Source organism: Pyrus communis, chromosome 6, assembly GCF_041283825.1.
Source record: "Pyrus communis isolate YQ-2024b chromosome 6, ASM4128382v1, whole genome shotgun sequence".
Classification (NCBI taxonomy): Eukaryota; Viridiplantae; Streptophyta; class Magnoliopsida; order Rosales; family Rosaceae; genus Pyrus; species Pyrus communis.
The window spans coordinates 5,863,854-5,882,205 of NC_142570.1; the positions used below are offsets into that span (position 1 = coordinate 5,863,854).

At 38.2% G+C, this 18,352-nt stretch overlaps 3 protein-coding genes and 1 pseudogene across 4 annotated transcripts; 1 reads left to right on the forward strand and 3 right to left on the reverse strand.

Moving 5' to 3' along the window:
- The first annotated feature begins 539 nt into the window (after nucleotides 1-539).
- On the forward strand, nucleotides 540-4,135 carry LOC137711103 (gamma carbonic anhydrase-like 2, mitochondrial). Its single transcript, XM_068450306.2, has 2 exons — nucleotides 540-996; nucleotides 3,466-4,135. Exons 1-2 carry the CDS (start codon nucleotides 624-626, stop codon nucleotides 3,840-3,842), a joined length of 750 nt encoding a protein of 249 aa, XP_068306407.2. The 5' UTR covers nucleotides 540-623; the 3' UTR covers nucleotides 3,843-4,135.
- A 3,062-nt stretch (nucleotides 4,136-7,197) lies between these two features.
- On the reverse strand, nucleotides 7,198-11,646 carry LOC137710843 (F-box/LRR-repeat protein At5g63520). The gene is made up of 10 exons (XM_068449985.2): nucleotides 11,285-11,646; nucleotides 11,080-11,187; nucleotides 10,872-10,964; nucleotides 10,630-10,773; nucleotides 10,348-10,449; nucleotides 10,192-10,231; nucleotides 9,855-10,010; nucleotides 8,977-9,158; nucleotides 8,657-8,775; nucleotides 7,198-7,887 (listed from the first exon to the last, which is right to left on the reverse strand). Exons 1-10 carry the CDS (start codon nucleotides 11,525-11,527, stop codon nucleotides 7,452-7,454), a joined length of 1,623 nt encoding a protein of 540 aa, XP_068306086.2. The 5' UTR covers nucleotides 11,528-11,646; the 3' UTR covers nucleotides 7,198-7,451.
- A 434-nt stretch (nucleotides 11,647-12,080) lies between these two features.
- LOC148696168 (uncharacterized) lies at nucleotides 12,081-13,391 on the reverse strand (annotated as a pseudogene).
- A 1,588-nt stretch (nucleotides 13,392-14,979) lies between these two features.
- LOC137710768 (squamosa promoter-binding-like protein 13A) lies at nucleotides 14,980-18,352 on the reverse strand. Of its 2 annotated transcripts, none has more exons than XM_068449891.2 (4): nucleotides 17,958-18,352; nucleotides 16,961-17,502; nucleotides 16,191-16,324; nucleotides 14,980-15,820 (listed from the first exon to the last, which is right to left on the reverse strand). In XM_068449891.2, exons 2-4 carry the CDS (start codon nucleotides 17,386-17,388, stop codon nucleotides 15,138-15,140), a joined length of 1,245 nt encoding a protein of 414 aa, XP_068305992.2. In that variant the 5' UTR covers nucleotides 17,389-17,502; nucleotides 17,958-18,352; the 3' UTR covers nucleotides 14,980-15,137. The 2 variants fall into 2 exon arrangements, with proteins under 2 accessions (XP_068305992.2, XP_088551718.1); XM_088695592.1 differs by having other exon boundaries at nucleotides 16,961-17,493; nucleotides 17,958-18,257.

Here is an 18,352-nt window from a genome sequence, read left to right on the forward strand (position 1 = left end):
AGAACACAAGAATATATGTATTCAACACGAACGCTTTTTATCAACTAACTCTTAATTTATCAAATTTTTCTTCCAAATGTTGAAAGATTCAAATTCGGGTTGCCCTCCCGAAGACAAATGAACACTTTTTCAAGTATAGAAGTAATATATTCACTTTTAATGCTAGAGTTTAAGCTTGATTCATGAGAAAATTTTCAGTGTGACTGTCACACCGCCACGTGATATTATTAATTCACTTATATTATAATCCGTATATCTACTTATCAACATTATACCATGTATCCATGACATATTAGCGTTTGTTGTTCATTCATATGTTAATGCATGAGCGGGTATGGTAACACTACGTGACGGAAAATTTCTCATCGTCGTATGCAAGAGTATTCTAATTCCACTTGGTTGGGGCTTACATTGATTGGATCATAATAATTGGGCTTTTGGCATAAAAATTCCCGGGCTTCCGCCCATGATACACACATCATAATCTACGGCCCACATCCAAATCAAACCCCCACCCGACTCGCCCACCTCGCTCTCTCCTCCATTTCCAGCTCCCACTCCCAATACACCTCTCCCTCTCTCTCTCTCCTCTCTCTCTCTCTCTCTCTCTCTGCTCCTCTCCAATGGCAGCCATAGCTCGCGTCTCCAGGAGAGCCTTAACCTCCTTCTCCAGCTCAGCCCAGCCATCCGCCTTCCACCGCACCTTCTCTGCCGAAGCAGCAAAAGCCGCGGCAATAACACCCTCGCCGGATCGGGTCAAGTGGGACTACAGAGGCCAGAGAAGGATAATTCCACTCGGCCAGTGGCTCCCGAAGATCGCCGTCGACGCATACGTGGCACCCAACGTGGTCTTGGCGGGTCAGGTCACGGTCTGCGACGGAGCATCCGTTTGGCCAGGGTCGGTCCTCCGCGGCGATCTCAATAAGATCACCGTCGGATTCTGCTCCAATGTTCAGGAAAGATGTGTCCTCCACGCCGCTTGGTCTTCCCCCACAGGTAGGTTCTTCAATTTTCTAGCTTTTCGATTTTATATTCCATTTGATTTCTTAATTTTTGGTTATTTCTATTTTTTTTTGTTTTGTTTGAGATTCTGTTAATTGTTCGATTAAAAGTGAGTTGGTAGCTGAATTGTAGTGTCAGATTGCTGCAGTGACTATAATTGTTGTGCATTTGTTAAGCTGTTGAGGTTAATTGGCTGAGAATTCGAAGAAAAATTTGAAACTTGTAAGTAAATACTGGAATTTCGTAGTACATTTGGGCCTTTCACTAGGTGTAATGTAACTCGCGAGCTGTTAGTTTTTTGGGTTCGGTGGTTGAGAAGATGGATAAGAGGAAGATGGCAAGAGGTGTACACATTTAAAGGAGATGAATTTACACTAATTCAGTGAATTTTTAATGGCTTTTAGTTCAGTTTTCTTCTCTTCGTTTGGATTTCGAGAAAAGTGATTTAAAGAATGGAAAAACAGATACTAGGGGTAGATTTTTTGTAGGGGAGAAGGAAAAAAGGCATCTCGTGTTGGGTGGGAAATTGTATCTTGTTAATGTAAGATGGATCATGTTTCGTGGAAGGTGTAGGCAATTTTAAAATCATAAATTTTACTCCTTTAGGATAAGGTGGCTGCGATTTCATTTTAGAAGAAAAAAAGGGTAATTCCCTTTCCCATAGTGTCATCACAAGAAAATATAGATATGTCAATAACGGGCGATATAGTGGTTAGACCGGTAGAGGTTTGAGTCAATGTCCTTGTAAAGACACTTCAAAAGGTTGTTACTCGTTATTTCCTCCTGTCCCACTCTTCAACTTGTGGGGATTTCAATAAAATTAGACGGGAAGGATAAGTGGATTGGAAACTCTCCTTTGTGCGAATTAGGGAAGTATTTCCTAATCTGCCAATGTGTACGCTGTCTCTTCTCTGCTGAGCGGTTGAAGTTTTACTTTTTGTAGAATTTGAATGATTTGGAAGTTAGGCAGCTTTCTTCTTTACTTTCATGGATATAAATTTCTCCATACTATCTCTTAGAAGGAATAAAATATTTTGGGGAGTTGATGCTGGCTGTCTATTTTCATGCAACCACTGTTGAGTAGTGACTCTTGAGATATCCTTTCCTAGTTTTAATTCTTATGCAATGATTCGGAAGGAGTACTTTTGATGGTACAAATTTGTGCTTGCATTATTGCTCATGGTAGGAATTGGGATATCATTCGGAGGAAAGGCCTTAATTTTTTATGTCACCCTGTTGGTACATTATATCCGAAAAGGTTGGCAAGAATATTGACCTTTTTTTCTTGATTGCAATATTGCTTTGAACGTATGCCACAAGTTGATAAGGGAAACAAAGTTGTTGTGGGTGGTACGGGCTTCATGCATTTCTTTGTTCTTTGAGATTCATTGTGCTTTTGTTGGTGGGAAGAAAGCGACTGTCTTGTATCACCTGGGTGGTATGGGCATAAATAAATAGAAGGGGATTTTTAAAAACAAGGGAGGGCAGGAGGTAGTGTTCTTTTAGAGGCAGCGTGTAATTGCCTCTGTCATTTGCAGTTTCTTTTCAGATATGGGGCCTATTAGATCATCCTTAGTCCGTTCTCCATTTTCTGAGTTCATGGGTAGAGAGATATGCTAGGCATGGGTGTCAATCATTCATTATACAATATAGAAGTTCTCTTCGTTGTGAGGAACAGCGGGTTCCAATAATTATTGATGGATAAGATCAGTGGCATTTTTGCAGAGTTTTTTTTTATTTCAAGTGATAAGTAAGAAAGTTATAGTGTCGATTAGTTGGCATTTGTATTTAATATTTTTAAACAGGTGACCGTTTATGGGCATCTGGCCATTCCTGAACTTATATCCATACAACATCTCTTGCTAGAAACTTATTGAACGTTAAAGACTTACTTGGGATGTAAATACTGAGTTGGAATTCTTTAAAAACTTTGAGGATACAACCCTAGAGCATTATATTTCTAAATTCGTTTTACTCCAAGTTTCCACAGATCTCTACATTGTTCCTGGTCCTAACCAGAGACTAACCTTATGCAAGTGATCTGATCTATCATCTTCATTGTCTTTGTATAAAGAGCAAATGTTAATGTTATCAATTTGTTTTAAAAATACATCGGTTGTTTGTGCATCTCTGAAGGCAGTAATGATTTGTTTGTATTCCATTGTTATTAGTTGATGTTTCTTGACACGCATATCAGGTGTTCTTCGGATTTTTTTTTTAATTTTAAATTTTTATTGTTATTAGGGGAAGGGGGAAGAGTTCGAAACTATTACAATAACTTAGGGGAGGGGAAGTTTCAAACCCGGGACGCATGGGTAGGAACTTAGCACCCTATCCACTAGGATATTGGACCACATGCAAGAAATCATTGTTAGGATATGTTTAAATATGCAAGGAATCTATTGCTATTTGATCTGCTGGGATTTTCTGAGTTTATAATACGCAACACTTTCATTATCTCAGGACTTCCAGCAGAGACATCCATTGAGAGGTTTGTGACTATTGGCGCATACAGTCTGTTGCGGTCCTGCACGATTGAGCCAGAATGCATTGTTGGACAGCATTCGATCCTAATGGAAGGTTCCTTGGTGGAGACCCACGCTATCCTTGAAGCTGGATCTGTACTTCCCCCGGGGAGGAGAATTCCAACTGGTGAACTTTGGGCTGGAAACCCGGCAAGGTTTGTCCGAACTCTAACGCATGAAGAGACCTTGGAGATCCCCAAACTCGCGGTCGCGATAAATGATTTAAGCAAAGAATATTTCCAAGAATTCCTCCCGTACTCCACAGTATATTTGGAGGTTGAAAAGTTCAAGAAGTCTTTGGGGATTTCCATTTGATCAGTTTCATCGTCATGTTTCCTTGTATCGTTTAGTTGGAGGCTTTCCTTGCAAGGAAGGAAATAAGCAGCTCCGAGACAGCAGAGCTATCTTTTTTGGGTGTCTACCTTGTATTTCGATCGAATTGTTAGAAATATCAACCGACAATCCGATGTTTAATAGTAGTTTCCAGCCAAGACTTGTCCGAAAATTCTGATCACTTGTTTCCCCATTTGTTTAGCTCTTTGTTTAAGCTCAATGTGTGTGGTTGTAGCTGACTTGATGTCATATATAAAAGATTCACCATTGCTGTTCTTCTAAAGTCATATAAACATATCGGCATATCGTGATGGCATCTAAAAAGTTTTTGAGTCGTTTTTAATTCAACAATTATCGTCCATGAGATTCTCATTATTCGTTTGTATGGACTGTGGTATATTATAGATTCTTAGGTTTGGTGGAAAATATTCCACCCAGCTGACCACTTCCTCTTCCTTTCCCCTTTTGGTTGGTGTAGCAATCCAGAACAAAACCATTATCTACTTTTCATGGAGAAATCATTTGTTTCACTACTTAGAGCAATAATTTACTCAAATGTTCACTTCTACGTCTGAGATTCAGTGTTCGACTCTTTCTCCAACAAATGATATCAAAAGACTTAAATTACTTGATCATATCCCACAATGTATCCGAGATACTGATATCCCACAATGCAGACAATGATTGATCCAAATACACTTAAACACCGAATCATGGAGGGTTTAAATCTTTTTATTTCCCCTCTTCAAACTTTTTTGTGGCCTAAGTGTGAAACTTGAAAGATGGATAACTTTTCTTTTTGGTTGACAACAGGCCGTAAGCCCAAAAGAAAAAGAAAAATTACATAAGAATATCACGAGACCACGAAACTCCAGCTATATCTGCAACTAGTAACCGACGACACGAAGAAGGAGCTTGCTAAAATGATACTAGACATTTTTCTGACTGTTTTTGTTTGTATGTTTTTTTGTCGGCTGCCGACTGTTTATTAATTTCCATTTTTCTTTTTGGTCAGATGCCGGCTATAACTTGTTTTTATGTTTTTGATTTGATTAATGGAAAATGGCTATTTCCGATTCTTCTTAAATCACTATTATACCTGCAATGTATACTATTGCAACATTCGATTAGTGTGGGGATACGCAATTTTATATTTTTGCAAGAAAAAGGGTGAGACTATATTGAATTCCGTTCATTTGTATTAAAAGAAAATAGAGAGATTTTTCGACTAAGTTAAGCATTCAATTCTCTTTTATGATGACAAAAGCTAAAGTAGGATTCGATTCCAATAGCAATGTCAAAGGTTAAATAAAGAAAGCTCTTATAAAATCTCTCTCTCTCTCTCGCTCTCTATTGTGAGTAGAAATGGGAGCAATAGTCAATTTAGATCATCGTGTAACGTTACGGACAAACAACAATACTGCAACCACTTTCTTCTAGAGGGTGGCTCTAAGTAATCCTGAGGTCAAATCTAGTTTCGTTTTCAGTTGGGTTGTTAGTTGTAGATATATTCATTTTTTCTTCAAAGACATGCACTAAATCATGAAGAAAATGGGACAAGAAATTAGGTCAAGTCATTGACTGTTTTGGCTTAATGGGTTGGCGAATATGCAAACGTAGTTTTTGTGTCTTTTGTGAGATAATGAACACGCCATTGCCATGCATTATCAGACGGCCTCTGCAACGTCTACTAAACATAATTAATTCCAACTTGGATTTTAAGCCTATATTTAAGTTGTGTGGATTTCGACTTGTATTTGATTTAGCGGATGCTAGCAACCTTTTCATTCAGACGTTTAATTTCTTAGCTTTCTCTACATCATACAATGTTGCTTGATGAACGAAAAGTTTAGGTTACATTTAAAAATCAATTCTGAAGAAAAAAACAACCAAACTAGAAACCGTTCGATTAACGTTGTCAAAATTTTAGCATTCAAGTAGGAAACATGATTCGTCTATTTATTGGATATAGTTAATTTATTGTAATAATGATTTTGAAGAGATGACACAGAAAATAGATAGTTTGAACCATCGATGCAACATGCAGATTGAGAAGGATAGCCGAAAAGATTAAACCGAATGAAAGTATTCCCTCTAAACTCTTCAAGCGTGACAATTTGCACCCCTAAAAAAATGATTTGGTTAGGTGAAGAGTTTCAATTATCTTCCATTTATAAACCTATTTAACGTATGCATTTTAAAGTCGTAGTTATGAGAATCTAAGAACTTTTCAAAGCACCAACCACAAATGAGACCTTCACTAGAACACATCTATCTCGGACGGCAATGAATTTCATACAATATTGTTGGCTGTTTAATTTCATGGTTTGCCTGTTCAACCTCACTGTTTTTCATTGATAATACTATAATTTGAATTCGTTTATTAGGGTTCTAAACAGAGCCGGCTTTGAGGGTGTGCAAGTAATGACACTCCATAGGGCTCTTCATTCGGGAGGCCCACCATTTACGATTTCATTTTACATCTATGTAAAGTATATATATCTAAAGGTGCACTCGAACAGTTATATTTCTATTTGTTTGCAACCCCTCTCTATAAATTCCACTCTTTTCCTCATCACATCTGCAAATTCAATGGCTTCTCCACATCCATCACCTCTCTTTTTCCCTCTGCATCATCGACTACCTCGCGGTGGATGTGTCACGGTGGAGACCAAGGCGATCGATATGTGTCACGGCGAAAACCAAATAAAGTAGGAAGTTTTTGAGAGAGTGATATGATCCATGGAGGTGGAAGTGATGACTCGTGCCCTTGTGGTTTTGTGTTCTTGTTTTGCTGGAAAATGTGGGATGTTGGAATGGCTCAATCAAATAAAATCTCCCAGAGGATTGGGTCATTTAATTTGATTGAGCCGTGCCAATATCTCAGTTGCATTTTAACTTTATCGCAATTTTTATTTTATAAAAGTAAGTAAATATATACAAATAGAATAGAACCAGTTATAAACAAAACAAGATAGAATTAGAAGCCGTACTTTGGAGTATTTAGAGCTAATGGAAGATTTGATGCAATACAGAGTGCAGTGGCATTCAAAGATTTATACAATCCACCCTACTTACTAGGATAAGGCTTTATTGCTTTTTATTGTTGTCGTACACATACGAGTTGATGCCCTTCTCTTGTATGTTTTGTGTCGGGTTTATTGGATGTTTAGTGTCATTCGAGAAATATTTTTTATTAGAAGTTTGTAACCGATTCTATTTTTGCAGCTTTCCTTGTTTCTAATTAGTATATATACACACATACATAGTACAACATATACGTAGACATAATCATAACTGAGAGAAATCATGTTTTATATCAGAAATACACCAAACATGATCAACGCACCTTCCCATTCATGATTTTCTATATTTTCTTGAAAAATAATCTCGCACATAATATAAATGTCTGGATCATCAACTGTATATAAAGCTTTTTGTGTATTGCATGAAAGCGTGCTATGCAGAAAAGAAAACACCTAACTGCAAATTGAAGCGTGCTATATCGATCACCGACTGTATAGCCGAAATGTACATAAACAGTTAGTGTACTAAAACAAAGAGATTCAAAGGAAGAGCAGCGGGCAACATCTAATGCTCCAATGGTGCTGGTGCTGGAGTATATGACAGCACAAGATAAATGGTGCAGTAGACATGCAGAGTGCAACGAGCATCGCTATCTTTCTGAGATTCCCCGGTCAACCTCAAAGAGCCACGTGCAATTTCTCCCCCGCAAAATATTCCTGCCAACGGAACCGTGGAGAAGTTCTCCACAAAAGGAGAGCCATCAACATTGGCGCGTCCAAAGAATGGCTCACCACGGCCACAACAAGCGAACATAAAACCCCCAAATACTTCGCTCATGTGACAGTGATGTTTTTGAGTTTGATTGACCTTCAATTTTTTCAGGCCTGAAGAGATGCTGCTACATGAAGCTAATGCAGTTTCGGGGTCTGAACGGTAGAAGTTGAAGTAATCGCCAGTTTTTATGCCAACGCCACTGACATAAAGGTACTGATCATCTCCTCTGCAGAATAGCTTCATGTTAATAGTTAAATCAAAATCATAAATGATTTATCAAATCATCAAACATACTTAAAAGGATAGAAACAAGTATATTTCCGATCAAACGATCAATTAGTTCAATTCATCCATTGAGATCTATTACTAGTTTCCTAGAAATCAATCACTTTACCGCAACCAGGAATTTATAGTCATTGCCCACAATAGAATTTCTAGGTTTAGGTTAGACGTAGAGGCTTTTATGAATTCCATTTCTGAATAGTTCAGATGGAGCATAATAAGAAAAAAGCATGTGTGTATATATAAGAACAATTCTGAAGCCCATTAAATAACAGTCATTATTGAAAATAGTTGTGGCATTATACATGTTATAGCCAGTGACCCGAGACCACACGACAACACAGACTGGTCTCAGCAAAGGCAGATGCAGATGATGGGATATATAATACATGAAGAAGAAGATCGTAGTACCGCCTCCAAATTAAGGTATTTTACTTTACATTCTTAAATTGATTTTCCAGCTACGATCCTGTACTAACCACTATTTGATAGTGGAAAACAAACAGTAACAACAGTGAAGTGGCAGATGGAGCAAGGAGTTTGACAGGGAGCAAGGAGTTTTACAGGGATGAGCAGACGAACCATAAATCGAAGTGTAGGACGCAGAGAAGGATGTTCTTGTTTTAAAGAATTTCGTATTTCTTCATTACAGGAACATATGCAGCAACAATTAGACAATACTAGCCAATTAAAAAAGTAGTCCTGAGTGTTACCCTACAACTCCATGGTATTCCAAGGACGTGATCCACCTTGGCTTCTCTGACCCAATAGAGATTTTTCTACGTTTCGTAACCCCAATGTACAGATCCGAAGAATCAACGTGATTTGCTAACTGTCAAATATATCATTTGAAAAACAAACACAGGCACTTGTAAGAAGCATGATAGTTCTAAAATAATCAGATTTCTTAAACAGAACTCACTTGTAATATATTTAATTCACTAGACTAACGTAAAACAACGCTTCAAGCCAACTGGCACTTTCAGCAGACTTTTGAAATGCACCACCTGGAAAATTTAACTGTAAGTTTTACCTCATCGTTGATATCATCGAGAATTTGTTGACCGTCCAGAATTTCTGGGTGTCCTTCTCTTCTAGCAGTAAGCCAAGTAGAACGCTCACAGTCATTCACTTTGACAGAAACAGCCTTGTGCCGGGAACCGACCGTGGACACTCCATTTGATAATGCAATTTGGAATTGAATGTCTCCAATACCTTTTCATTTATACAAAACCGAATAAGTGCCTAACAAAACACATTGGGTAGTTTGACATGATAACTTTACAGAACAAGAAAGCCACCATAGATATGTAGTTAGAGTAAGAAGGAAGCAAATAAGTTTCAAGGAAAAAACGGAAGCAAATGTGCATGAAACCTTACGAGTGCATAATGAGGCATACAATATATCTGAAGCGCACTTATAAAATAAGAAATATTTGGAAAAAGCTATGCATGAAAGAGCGATGAAAAATCTTCACTTGTGAAAATTAAAGATCAGCATGCATCTCTCAAATACGAGAACCCTTAAAGTTATTCAATTTTGATAAAATATGGTTCCAAAATTTGGAGATATACTGCAATTGAAAGTTTGAAACCGAAAGAAATTTTATAAAGCATGAAAGCATTAAACATGTTTACCTAGGAAAAAAAACATTAAACACGAAAAGGACTAGTTCACAAATGAATACATCTTGATGTGTTTCAAATCTTCTAGGGAGATTGCAAAACAGACTGCACCTGAAGTGGCTCTGATATTGGAAGGCCCTATCGAGAAGTGATACGTGCCTTTTATTTCTTTCTTTACTTTGTATCTGACACTTCTGAAGGCATGCAAGCAGCTATTTGAACAGAAACCTATGCTGGAAACAAGGGAAAAACGATGCTGTATAAATGAATAAACCAAATACTTACCATGTGGCTTGTCTTTATCCTTGGCAAATACAAGAGTAACAGCATCGGTAAAGTATTTTGCACTCCCACAGACATTTCTAGACTCGTTCTCACTTCTATATAAAAAGCGACCTCTCTCATCGCCCACGATGACAGTTTCCGCAGGCATAGCATAATCTGCAACAAATTGAGACATTGAGATATAATCAAAAAAAATTGAGTCCCAGCATGAGCATGCAACATTAAAGTTTATCACAACACAAAATCTGAAAGCAGCAGCTTATCTCCCTAATGTTTCGAGCAGTAAATAAATGGTTCCTTGTTTTTATTTATTATGTCCTCAGGACTCACTACTCACCCAACGCATCAACAATCGGTTTCATGTCACGAAGGCCATCCTGTACCATTAATCATTCACATGTTAGCAATGCGGCAAAGGGAAGCTACATCTGCTTAAAAGAAAGAAAGAATGAGTGAAATAAATAGGCAATAAAGTATGAGGACAGCCACTCACTCCAAACATCATAATTCCAACCGGGGACGTGCAATCTGAAACTGAGGCTGTGTAATCCTTAATATCCATGATGAATTTATCAAGCAAGACTTCTCGAGGATCCTGATATCATTAGAAACTATTTATGTGTCAAGAAAATCCATTATTCAAACTGCAGAAAGAGCTTGAAAGATGACAATAAAAAACCAAAGACTGTGTGCCCTAAGTTTCCCTCATTTGAAATTCACCGCTGTGGAATTCTCATAGAAATCAGATTTGTAGTTATACTGTAAAATTTGGCACCTTTATTGTTCGTAACAGCGGGATGGCATCAACTTTCAATCCTGGCACAAAGCCAACAGTCAAAAGGATGCCGTAGTTCGCATCCTTTGCTGGTATAGAGCAATCTTCATCAATTCCATCACCACAAACCTCTCCCCACTTAACCTAAACAATCACATTTCATCCGAAATCAGTAAAGACTTAAACTTGCTGCAAACTAATGAACAAAAACCCGGCAAACCCGAAAAACACAACCACGAAACCTCTTTGAATTCATGGGTAAGAGCATCTCTTCCAAATATTCCACTTGAAGTAGAAATGATGAATGGAACACTGGACCCCAATTTTTTCGATATCTGCAATTTCAAACATAGAACAAAATAAAAATCCATAATTTGGTTCTCTTCATTCAAATGTATCTAATTATATACTAATTAAGATTAAGGGGTTTATAAGAGCAAGAACACATACAAGCTTGGAAATGTCATACAATCCAAATCCACTTCCAATATTAGCTACAACAAAATGAGGCCGTATCGGCTCAGCTAGAACCTTTTCGATAGCCTCCTTCACCGCAACCTATCAATTCCAACACCAAAATTGAGAAAATGTGCGACAAAATTTGAGCTTGTGATTTTCTCGGAAACCAAACAGGGGTTTAGACCCTAAACCAAACCTTAGGCGAGGGGTGGAGAGAGAGGGCGGAGGCGAGCTTCGGGCGAGTGAGGATTCGGCTGCAGATTTGGTTCCAGGATTTGCTAACGCACGCCGCTGATGCGAAGGATAAGGCGGGTAGGCGCGAGAGGATTTTGTGGAGAAGGTCGTCGTTTATCGGCGAAAACAACCCTGCCGCCGCCGTTTGGGGCCGTTTTGTGTCGGTTTTTATCGCCGCAGCCGCCGACGACGATGCCCCGTCCATCGGAGAGCTGCTTGTTTCGTAAAGATGCCGACTTTCAGAGTCTCAAGTCTCAAGTAATTGTAAAAGTCTGAAGCTTCGGTGTGTGCATGTTTTGGTTTGGTTGGAAAAATCGAACGTAAAGGTAATTTTCTCATTTTATTTATTTTATTTATTTATTTTTATTATTTTAATACGATTGATATTTTACATTAATAGAAAAGAGAGAATTTGATTCCAAGATGGCTTGGTCGAATAAAAAAATTCAATTTTATGTATAACTAATATTACAGGTCAAATAAAGCTGATAAATTTTCTTACAAAAATTATCGGATATTTCAAAACTCATCTACACAAGACTAACTATTTAAAAACTGACGTGTTACAAACTGTTAACCATAAAATTAAGCAAAAAATACACATCAATTAACTGTACCACTTTTTATTAAATTTGTAACAAACATACATAAACATAACACACTACTAATTATCAACACTACAAGCACTTCTTATTTGACTACAGAAGCCATAGTGAAATGCTTGCCCTAGACCTAGTACATAAAAACACTTACAACATATGACAACACAAACACACCAACTTCTGCCCAACACCCCAACAAAAACAACAAACTTTATTCTTTTTCAATGGGAGAAGACGGACCAAACATCTACTCCTCCAAGTAACATGGAGCTTGGGGAGGAACATAAGTGATGGCCGGGTACTCAGAGCTACAAGCATGGACACAACAACGAGGATGACCGAGTTCTTGATCTTCTTCTTCACCAAGCAAACCACCACACGCGATCTCCCCATTGCCAAACATTCTGGCTACCGGAACTCCCGGGAAGTTGTCAGCAAACGGCTTACAATCAACATTAGGTCTATTGAACATCGATGTGCCGCGTTTCTTGCTGGAGAAGATAAACCATCCGACCACCTCTGGCTGGATTTCGGAATTGTGGACCAAAGTTTGAAGGTTATCAGATGTATAATCAATGGTGTTCGATGCAATTGCAGCATCTGAATGGTAGAAGAAGAAGCCGTCGTCGGGTTGGATTCCCACACCATCAACAAGAATGAAGTCCCAATATCAACTGTTGCAAATTTCAAACATAAACGTAGATATAAATACATATATGTATATATGTCTGTGTTTTCTGTGTTTTCTGTGTTCCATGCAGAATTACCCTGAGCCCAGTTCACCTACACAAACGTTACAATGTTCAACAACATGATCCTAATTGGTGCCCAAATGTTATTAACCAAACTTTAAAATTTTCATAAACTTAAGAACATGCCTCGTTCAGATTATGAGTTTCGACATCAGCGCCGAGTAGTCCCATAGCTCTGTTGGTAATGATTGGAACTCCAGAACCTATTTTCTCAGTGATCTGCTCGCTGATACCATAACAATTAATCAAAAAAACAAAACAAAAAACTTAAATTTACAAGTTGGTGAGTTTCTTCCAAGCTGAAATTTGTTCCGATGTATGCGACAATGAAGTCCGGTCAAAGTGGCTTTAGAGAAAACCTCGTCAAGAACTTCATCCATCGCATTCTTCAAAAATGAACAACCAGGGTTTAAAAAACGGAGCATTTAAGGAAACATAGAATTTTAAGAAAACAGAGAGCATTTAAGGAAAACAGAGCATTTAGTAAAACAGAGTATTTACAGACATACGTGCAGGTCGGGGTTGAGAGAAAGGGCAGAAGAAAATTTGGGTCGAGAGAGCATTTGGCCACAGTTCTTGTTCCAATTTGTGTTGACGCCGGCTGCTGATGAGAACTCAACCCCCGGTAGCCTCCCCATAATGTTCTGCAAATATTGTCGTCGACCCGAGAAAACACTCCTTGTTCACGATCAATTTTCAGTTTTGCAACCGCCATCGAATTACCCTTACCACCTCTGCTTTGTCGATGAGAACAGAACATGAGTTTGTTTAGAGTAGCTCTGTTCTGTGGTGATAGTGGTAGAGGGAGGTGCTTTTTTTGATGAACACCATAGACTTTTCTATCTACTCTGGAAAAGAGAACAATCCAATAAAACCGTTTATCACATGTAGAGCTAACAAGGAAAAGCAAAAATTTAATGGGGTTTTGGATTCTCTGAATTTACCATTTTGGTGTGAGCAGTACGTTACGAACGAGCGTCATCAGCGTGTTATAGAGTTAATATGTGATTCTACTATAACCATATCTATATTCAATTGTCGTATATTTTGTCTTAAAATTGTTTGTCGGTTTTTACCTAAATGTCAGAAACACAATTAATCCGTATCTGGTCATATTGAATTCTTTAAAAAGTCGTCTGTCTTTTTCATCACGGACGTCTGATAACGTAATAGTCGAATATAGATTCACTGAGTTGTTTTTAACTCGTATGTTAATTTTGACAGAAATGTTAAAAACCAGTTAAATAGTAATTGTTCTTATAGACTTGTGTTTAAATCCTTTGTTGCACACAAATAATTTAATTTTAAGCTCATATTATGCTTAAGATTTGAACATAGACGTAATTACATGATACTTAAGTGTTAATAGCACGATCATTGCGAATTACAAAAACGAAACTCTAGAAACATGTGATTATTGGAGCTTACTTAGGTGTATTATGAATGATTTATGTGCTTTAGGCATTTAAGATTTGGACTTGGCATGTTTTTATCAACTTTTGCAATTTAGGGTTTTGGAATCGTTTTCTTTTCTTTTCTTTTTTGATATACCCACACATATAGATCAACATATAAAATGCATATAGCGTAGAACAATAATCATAGTATTCATAGCATAAAATAACTTGAAACCGAAGAGATTAGGGTTTAGTATTTCTTGGATGTTGATGAAGATGGTGAAAAGCCTTCGCGAGGTTTCTTTCAAGGATCTCTCCTTCTCGCAAAGAGAGACATTTCGTGCTGATAACGTGCTGTAATACTAACTTTGAGAAGGGTGAGAGACAAGGATGACTGGGAGAAAGAAGGGCCAAGGTGTTTGAGAATTGTATGTTCACGCCCCCTGATTTTTTACCTTTATTTATACTAATCATGATGGGCATTCTTGCCTTAAAAGTAATACAAACTCTATAAAGATTTGATCTCCAAAACCTATTGGGACTCTACTCTCAGTTTACACGATCATATTACTAAATAACCACATTAATGACAACAATTCTTCACTCAAGACATCTAGAAATTTTCACAATTATTTTTAACATCTTATACACCTCTCTTTATTTCTAACCATTGGATTGAATAAATCAAAGAAAACAACGGACATGATTAGTATAAAAAGGAAAAAATGATGCATGTTTATCATTTCTCTAATAATATAAGAAAGAAAATACACTTAAAATTAGTCTCTTGAATTTTTTTTAAATGCCAATAACGCCGCCCTTTAAAAAAACCACCATGTAAATTTTGTACAAAAGTAATTGCAAGTTAAGAAATTGTGAATGCAAAAACATTTTTGTCCATCACGATTAGTAAGGAGCCCATATAATTAATCATAGTTGAAGAGTATAAATAAATGGTATACTTATGTTTACATGAACAAAAGAAAAGGCATCCAAAATCATACAAAGAGGTTCTAAATTCCAATCTGCAACAACTGATCTAGAAATCCTGCAAATAATTTTTGCTACTGCCAATGAAAGGGAAGTGTTTGAGGGGATTGATGGTGTTGATTCCCATTGCCCTGAGAACCATCAGAGATTAACCGAAACATTCCGGGGCAATGGACATTTGCATCACCACTTCCATTGGAGACCAAAACTGAATCCATGGGCTCCATGGCACTGTTGTTTCCGCGTAGACCGTTGGGGCCTGGTCGTTGTTGCATCAGAGAGATTGAGTTAGGCTGCTGCACTGTGTGTCTCAAACCTATTTCAGATGTCTGCTGCGTCTGTGGTGATGACAGAAGAGAGAGAGCACAGTCCGAATCATGGATTTGAGTTGTTAACCTGTCACAAAACATCTTGCTCTTTGTTGTCCCACCACCACCACTAGCAGTTTCGGAGGATGAAATGTTGTTGAGAAGGGGTTGGCAGACAGAAGTGCCGTGATGATGAGATGTTTGGTGGTTGTGGTAAAGTGGAGAGCTGTTGTTGCTCTGGAAGAGCGAGAACTGCTTTCCTCCCTCGTAACCGCTGCTGCTAGTGCTGCCTGAGGACCCAAGGAACATGTTTTGCTTATCAATCAATGGCAGTTGGAGGTTATGAACCCCGGAATCTGGCTCAGTTTTGACAATGCCGGCCCAGGCAGGGTTTATGACATTGGTGGAGGGGTATACAAGTGAACTAGAGAATGGCAACAATTGGGTACCTGCAACAAGTGGAAAAACAAATTTTAGTGCAATAAATCCACATTGGTTTTTTCTCAGCTTACCCTCTCAGCATCCGTTCGTGCGAAAGTTCAATTTCAACACTCATACAAGGTTGTGATTTATGATCAGTTTAGTGACAGCAGAGAAATTAAGCAGCACCTGACAGGAAGATTAATAGTTCCGAAGAATCTTATAAAAAATTGATTTGAAGAGAAGGATCAGCTAGTGGCCACTAGATCATCAACTGTGGCAGGACCACCGCACATAGTTGATGAAGCACTCAACCAAGTGGATGTTCAAATAAAATGCCTGCTTTCACAGCTTTAATTTTGATAAAGTACTCCTCCACAAACAAAGGTTGCAGCTAACCTTGGTAATTGGACAGAAAGCTTCCCGGGTGCGACAAGGGTTCTGGTTGAGGCTTCCTTCGCCGCCGGTTGTGTCCATCAAGACGTTTCCTGCAACTTCTCTTTCCCTCATCAAATTCCTCCGGAGCATGGAACCTTCAGAGAGAAAAAAAAAAAAACAAAAACAAAAACAAAAAGCTCACGTAAGGGACTTGATCTTGCCAGGATCGTGGCTCAAAACAGAGGGAATAACTCATGTGAATGAAGCTAACGAATACGCACATATCAGTTGAAACATTTGCCAGTTTATCATTGAAGTTCCATAAAAAATAATACACACAATACAAGAGTCTGGCTAAAATTAGGAGTTAACAAAAAGGATGTGCAATTTGTTCCATATCGAAGCAAGTAAGCAGCTGGAAAGAAAATTTCAGCTCAGTATAGTGGCAATTCTGTATGACGATCCTTCGAAACAACACTGTATATCCGAAATAATCAACCAGCTTACCCTTTATCTCATAAGTAACAGGGATCGGCGCACTAGATCCTTCAAACGAATTCAATGAAGCATTGCAGAAACATAAAATGGCCTTAAATATGAACTTTTTATTTGATGTCTCTACAATTATAGCACTAAACAAAACTACATGATGATCCATTAAGGCAGCAGACAGCAGAATGCAAGATGGATGAACAAACTCCAATTGACAATAATTTCGGATGATCATTCTACAAATGAAATCGAAATGCAAATTCAAAATATGCAAATGACACATTCATCAAATCTCACACCTGCTACACTGCTGGCAAAATCGTTGCTTGTTACCGTTAATAGTGACCTGAGGAGTCTTTGAATGTAGCTCACAGACCTTATGCCGCCGATGGTAATCCCTACAAGTACTAAGGTCCGAATTGCATCCATCAACGAGGCATGAAACCATCTGAGATCCACTGTAAGCCGCTCTTGACCTCTTTAATGGTCCAGAAGGAGATGATGAGGTAGTTTTCGGACCACCCGGCTCCTTCAGCATACCCACGAGCTCATTATTCCCAGGGGCACCCAACTGACCAAGCTTCAAATCAACCGAAAAGTTGCTGCCTTTGAAGGTCCTATGATCTCCAAAGCTGCTAGACCCATCAACTGTAGAGTCTAAGTTAGAAAAGGTTCCTTGTTCTAGTTCAGGCAAATCCCAAGAAGCTGCTTTCAAGTTCCAGTCCATAAAAGCACTTATTTCAAAAGCTGATTGTTCCTTTTTGCTTTCCCCACCCTCCCCCCACCCCTCCCTCAACCCCCCTCAATTAAGCTTCTCTCTGGCTGTTTGCAACTGCAACACCTTCAATAAGAATGTAAATTCAAAAATTCACACAACAAACAACATCAACAGATTAAAAATACCAAAATTAACCACATCAAAAATCAAATTATGCAAAGATTTAGTTCTGGATTATCTTATGGACTCTCAAATTCAAAAGGGTATTAATGTATTACATCATATAAAACAGCAAAATGCAGAATTAAGAAGAATTGACTACTTAACAAAGAAAACACAAAGTAGGAAAGCAAGAACTGCAGCTCTGGACATTGCAATTTTTTAGAATCCCAAACTAGAAGTCAGAGACTTTTGTTCCTTCCAGTAAATTAATGATATGGAAGCAGTGTTTTTCCAAGAATTTGGGAAGCTAAGAAGATGGAAAACTTTACTATTTTAGACCATTATTAAACAAATAAATAAAAACAAACGAACAAAGAGAGAGTGAGAGAGGCGGAGGAGAGAGAGAGTAAACTTACAGATAAGGGGTGCAGAAGAAGTATGGTTTTCCAGCCATTTATTCACTGACATGGATTCCATTAATAACCAATAAAGTGGGTAGTAAAGGAAATAAAATATAAAGCTAAAGCTTGAAAATTGATTAGTTGGGGGTGTGTAGGTTAGGAAGTGAAGAATCACTTATTGTACCTGTCAGCAAAATACCATTGGACGTATCTGCTGCACAACACACTGAAAGTAGAGAGAGAGAGAGAGGGAGGCGGATAAAGAGAGAGGGGGGGAGAGAGAGAGAGAGGCACTAGAAAGAAGGGGCCAAGCTCGCTTGAGCTTTATTAAAATATTTCTTTTTGTCCATTTTAGGGTTTGTATGAAATTGGTGAGGGAGGAGAGAAGGGAAAATAGCGACAGTTTGTTT

What these genes read in the sequence shown, in the direction of transcription:
- LOC137711103 (XM_068450306.2), top strand. Translation starts at nt 624, where the DNA reads ATGGCAGCCATAGCTCGCGTCTCCAGGAGAGCCTTAACCTCCTTCTCC. An exon ending in CGCTTGGTCTTCCCCCACAG is followed by an intron (nt 997 to 3,465) that starts GTAGGTTCTTCA and finishes TCATTATCTCAG; the next exon opens with GACTTCCAGCAGAGACATCC.
- LOC137710843 (XM_068449985.2), bottom strand. Translation starts at nt 11,527, where the DNA reads ATGGACGGGGCATCGTCGTCGGCGGCTGCGGCGATAAAAACCGACACA. An exon ending in CTCTCCACCCCTCGCCTAAG is followed by an intron (nt 11,188 to 11,284) that starts GTTTGGTTTAGG and finishes TGGAATTGATAG; the next exon opens with GTTGCGGTGAAGGAGGCTAT. An exon ending in ACCGATTGTTGATGCGTTGG is followed by an intron (nt 10,011 to 10,191) that starts GTGAGTAGTGAG and finishes AATTTGTTGCAG; the next exon opens with ATTATGCTATGCCTGCGGAA.
- LOC137710768 (XM_068449891.2), bottom strand. Translation starts at nt 17,388, where the DNA reads ATGGACTGGAACTTGAAAGCAGCTTCTTGGGATTTGCCTGAACTAGAA. An exon ending in TTTTGCCAGCAGTGTAGCAG is followed by an intron (nt 16,325 to 16,960) that starts GTGTGAGATTTG and finishes TTCTCTCTGAAG; the next exon opens with GTTCCATGCTCCGGAGGAAT. An exon ending in CTTTCTGTCCAATTACCAAG is followed by an intron (nt 15,821 to 16,190) that starts GTTAGCTGCAAC and finishes CACTTGTTGCAG; the next exon opens with GTACCCAATTGTTGCCATTC.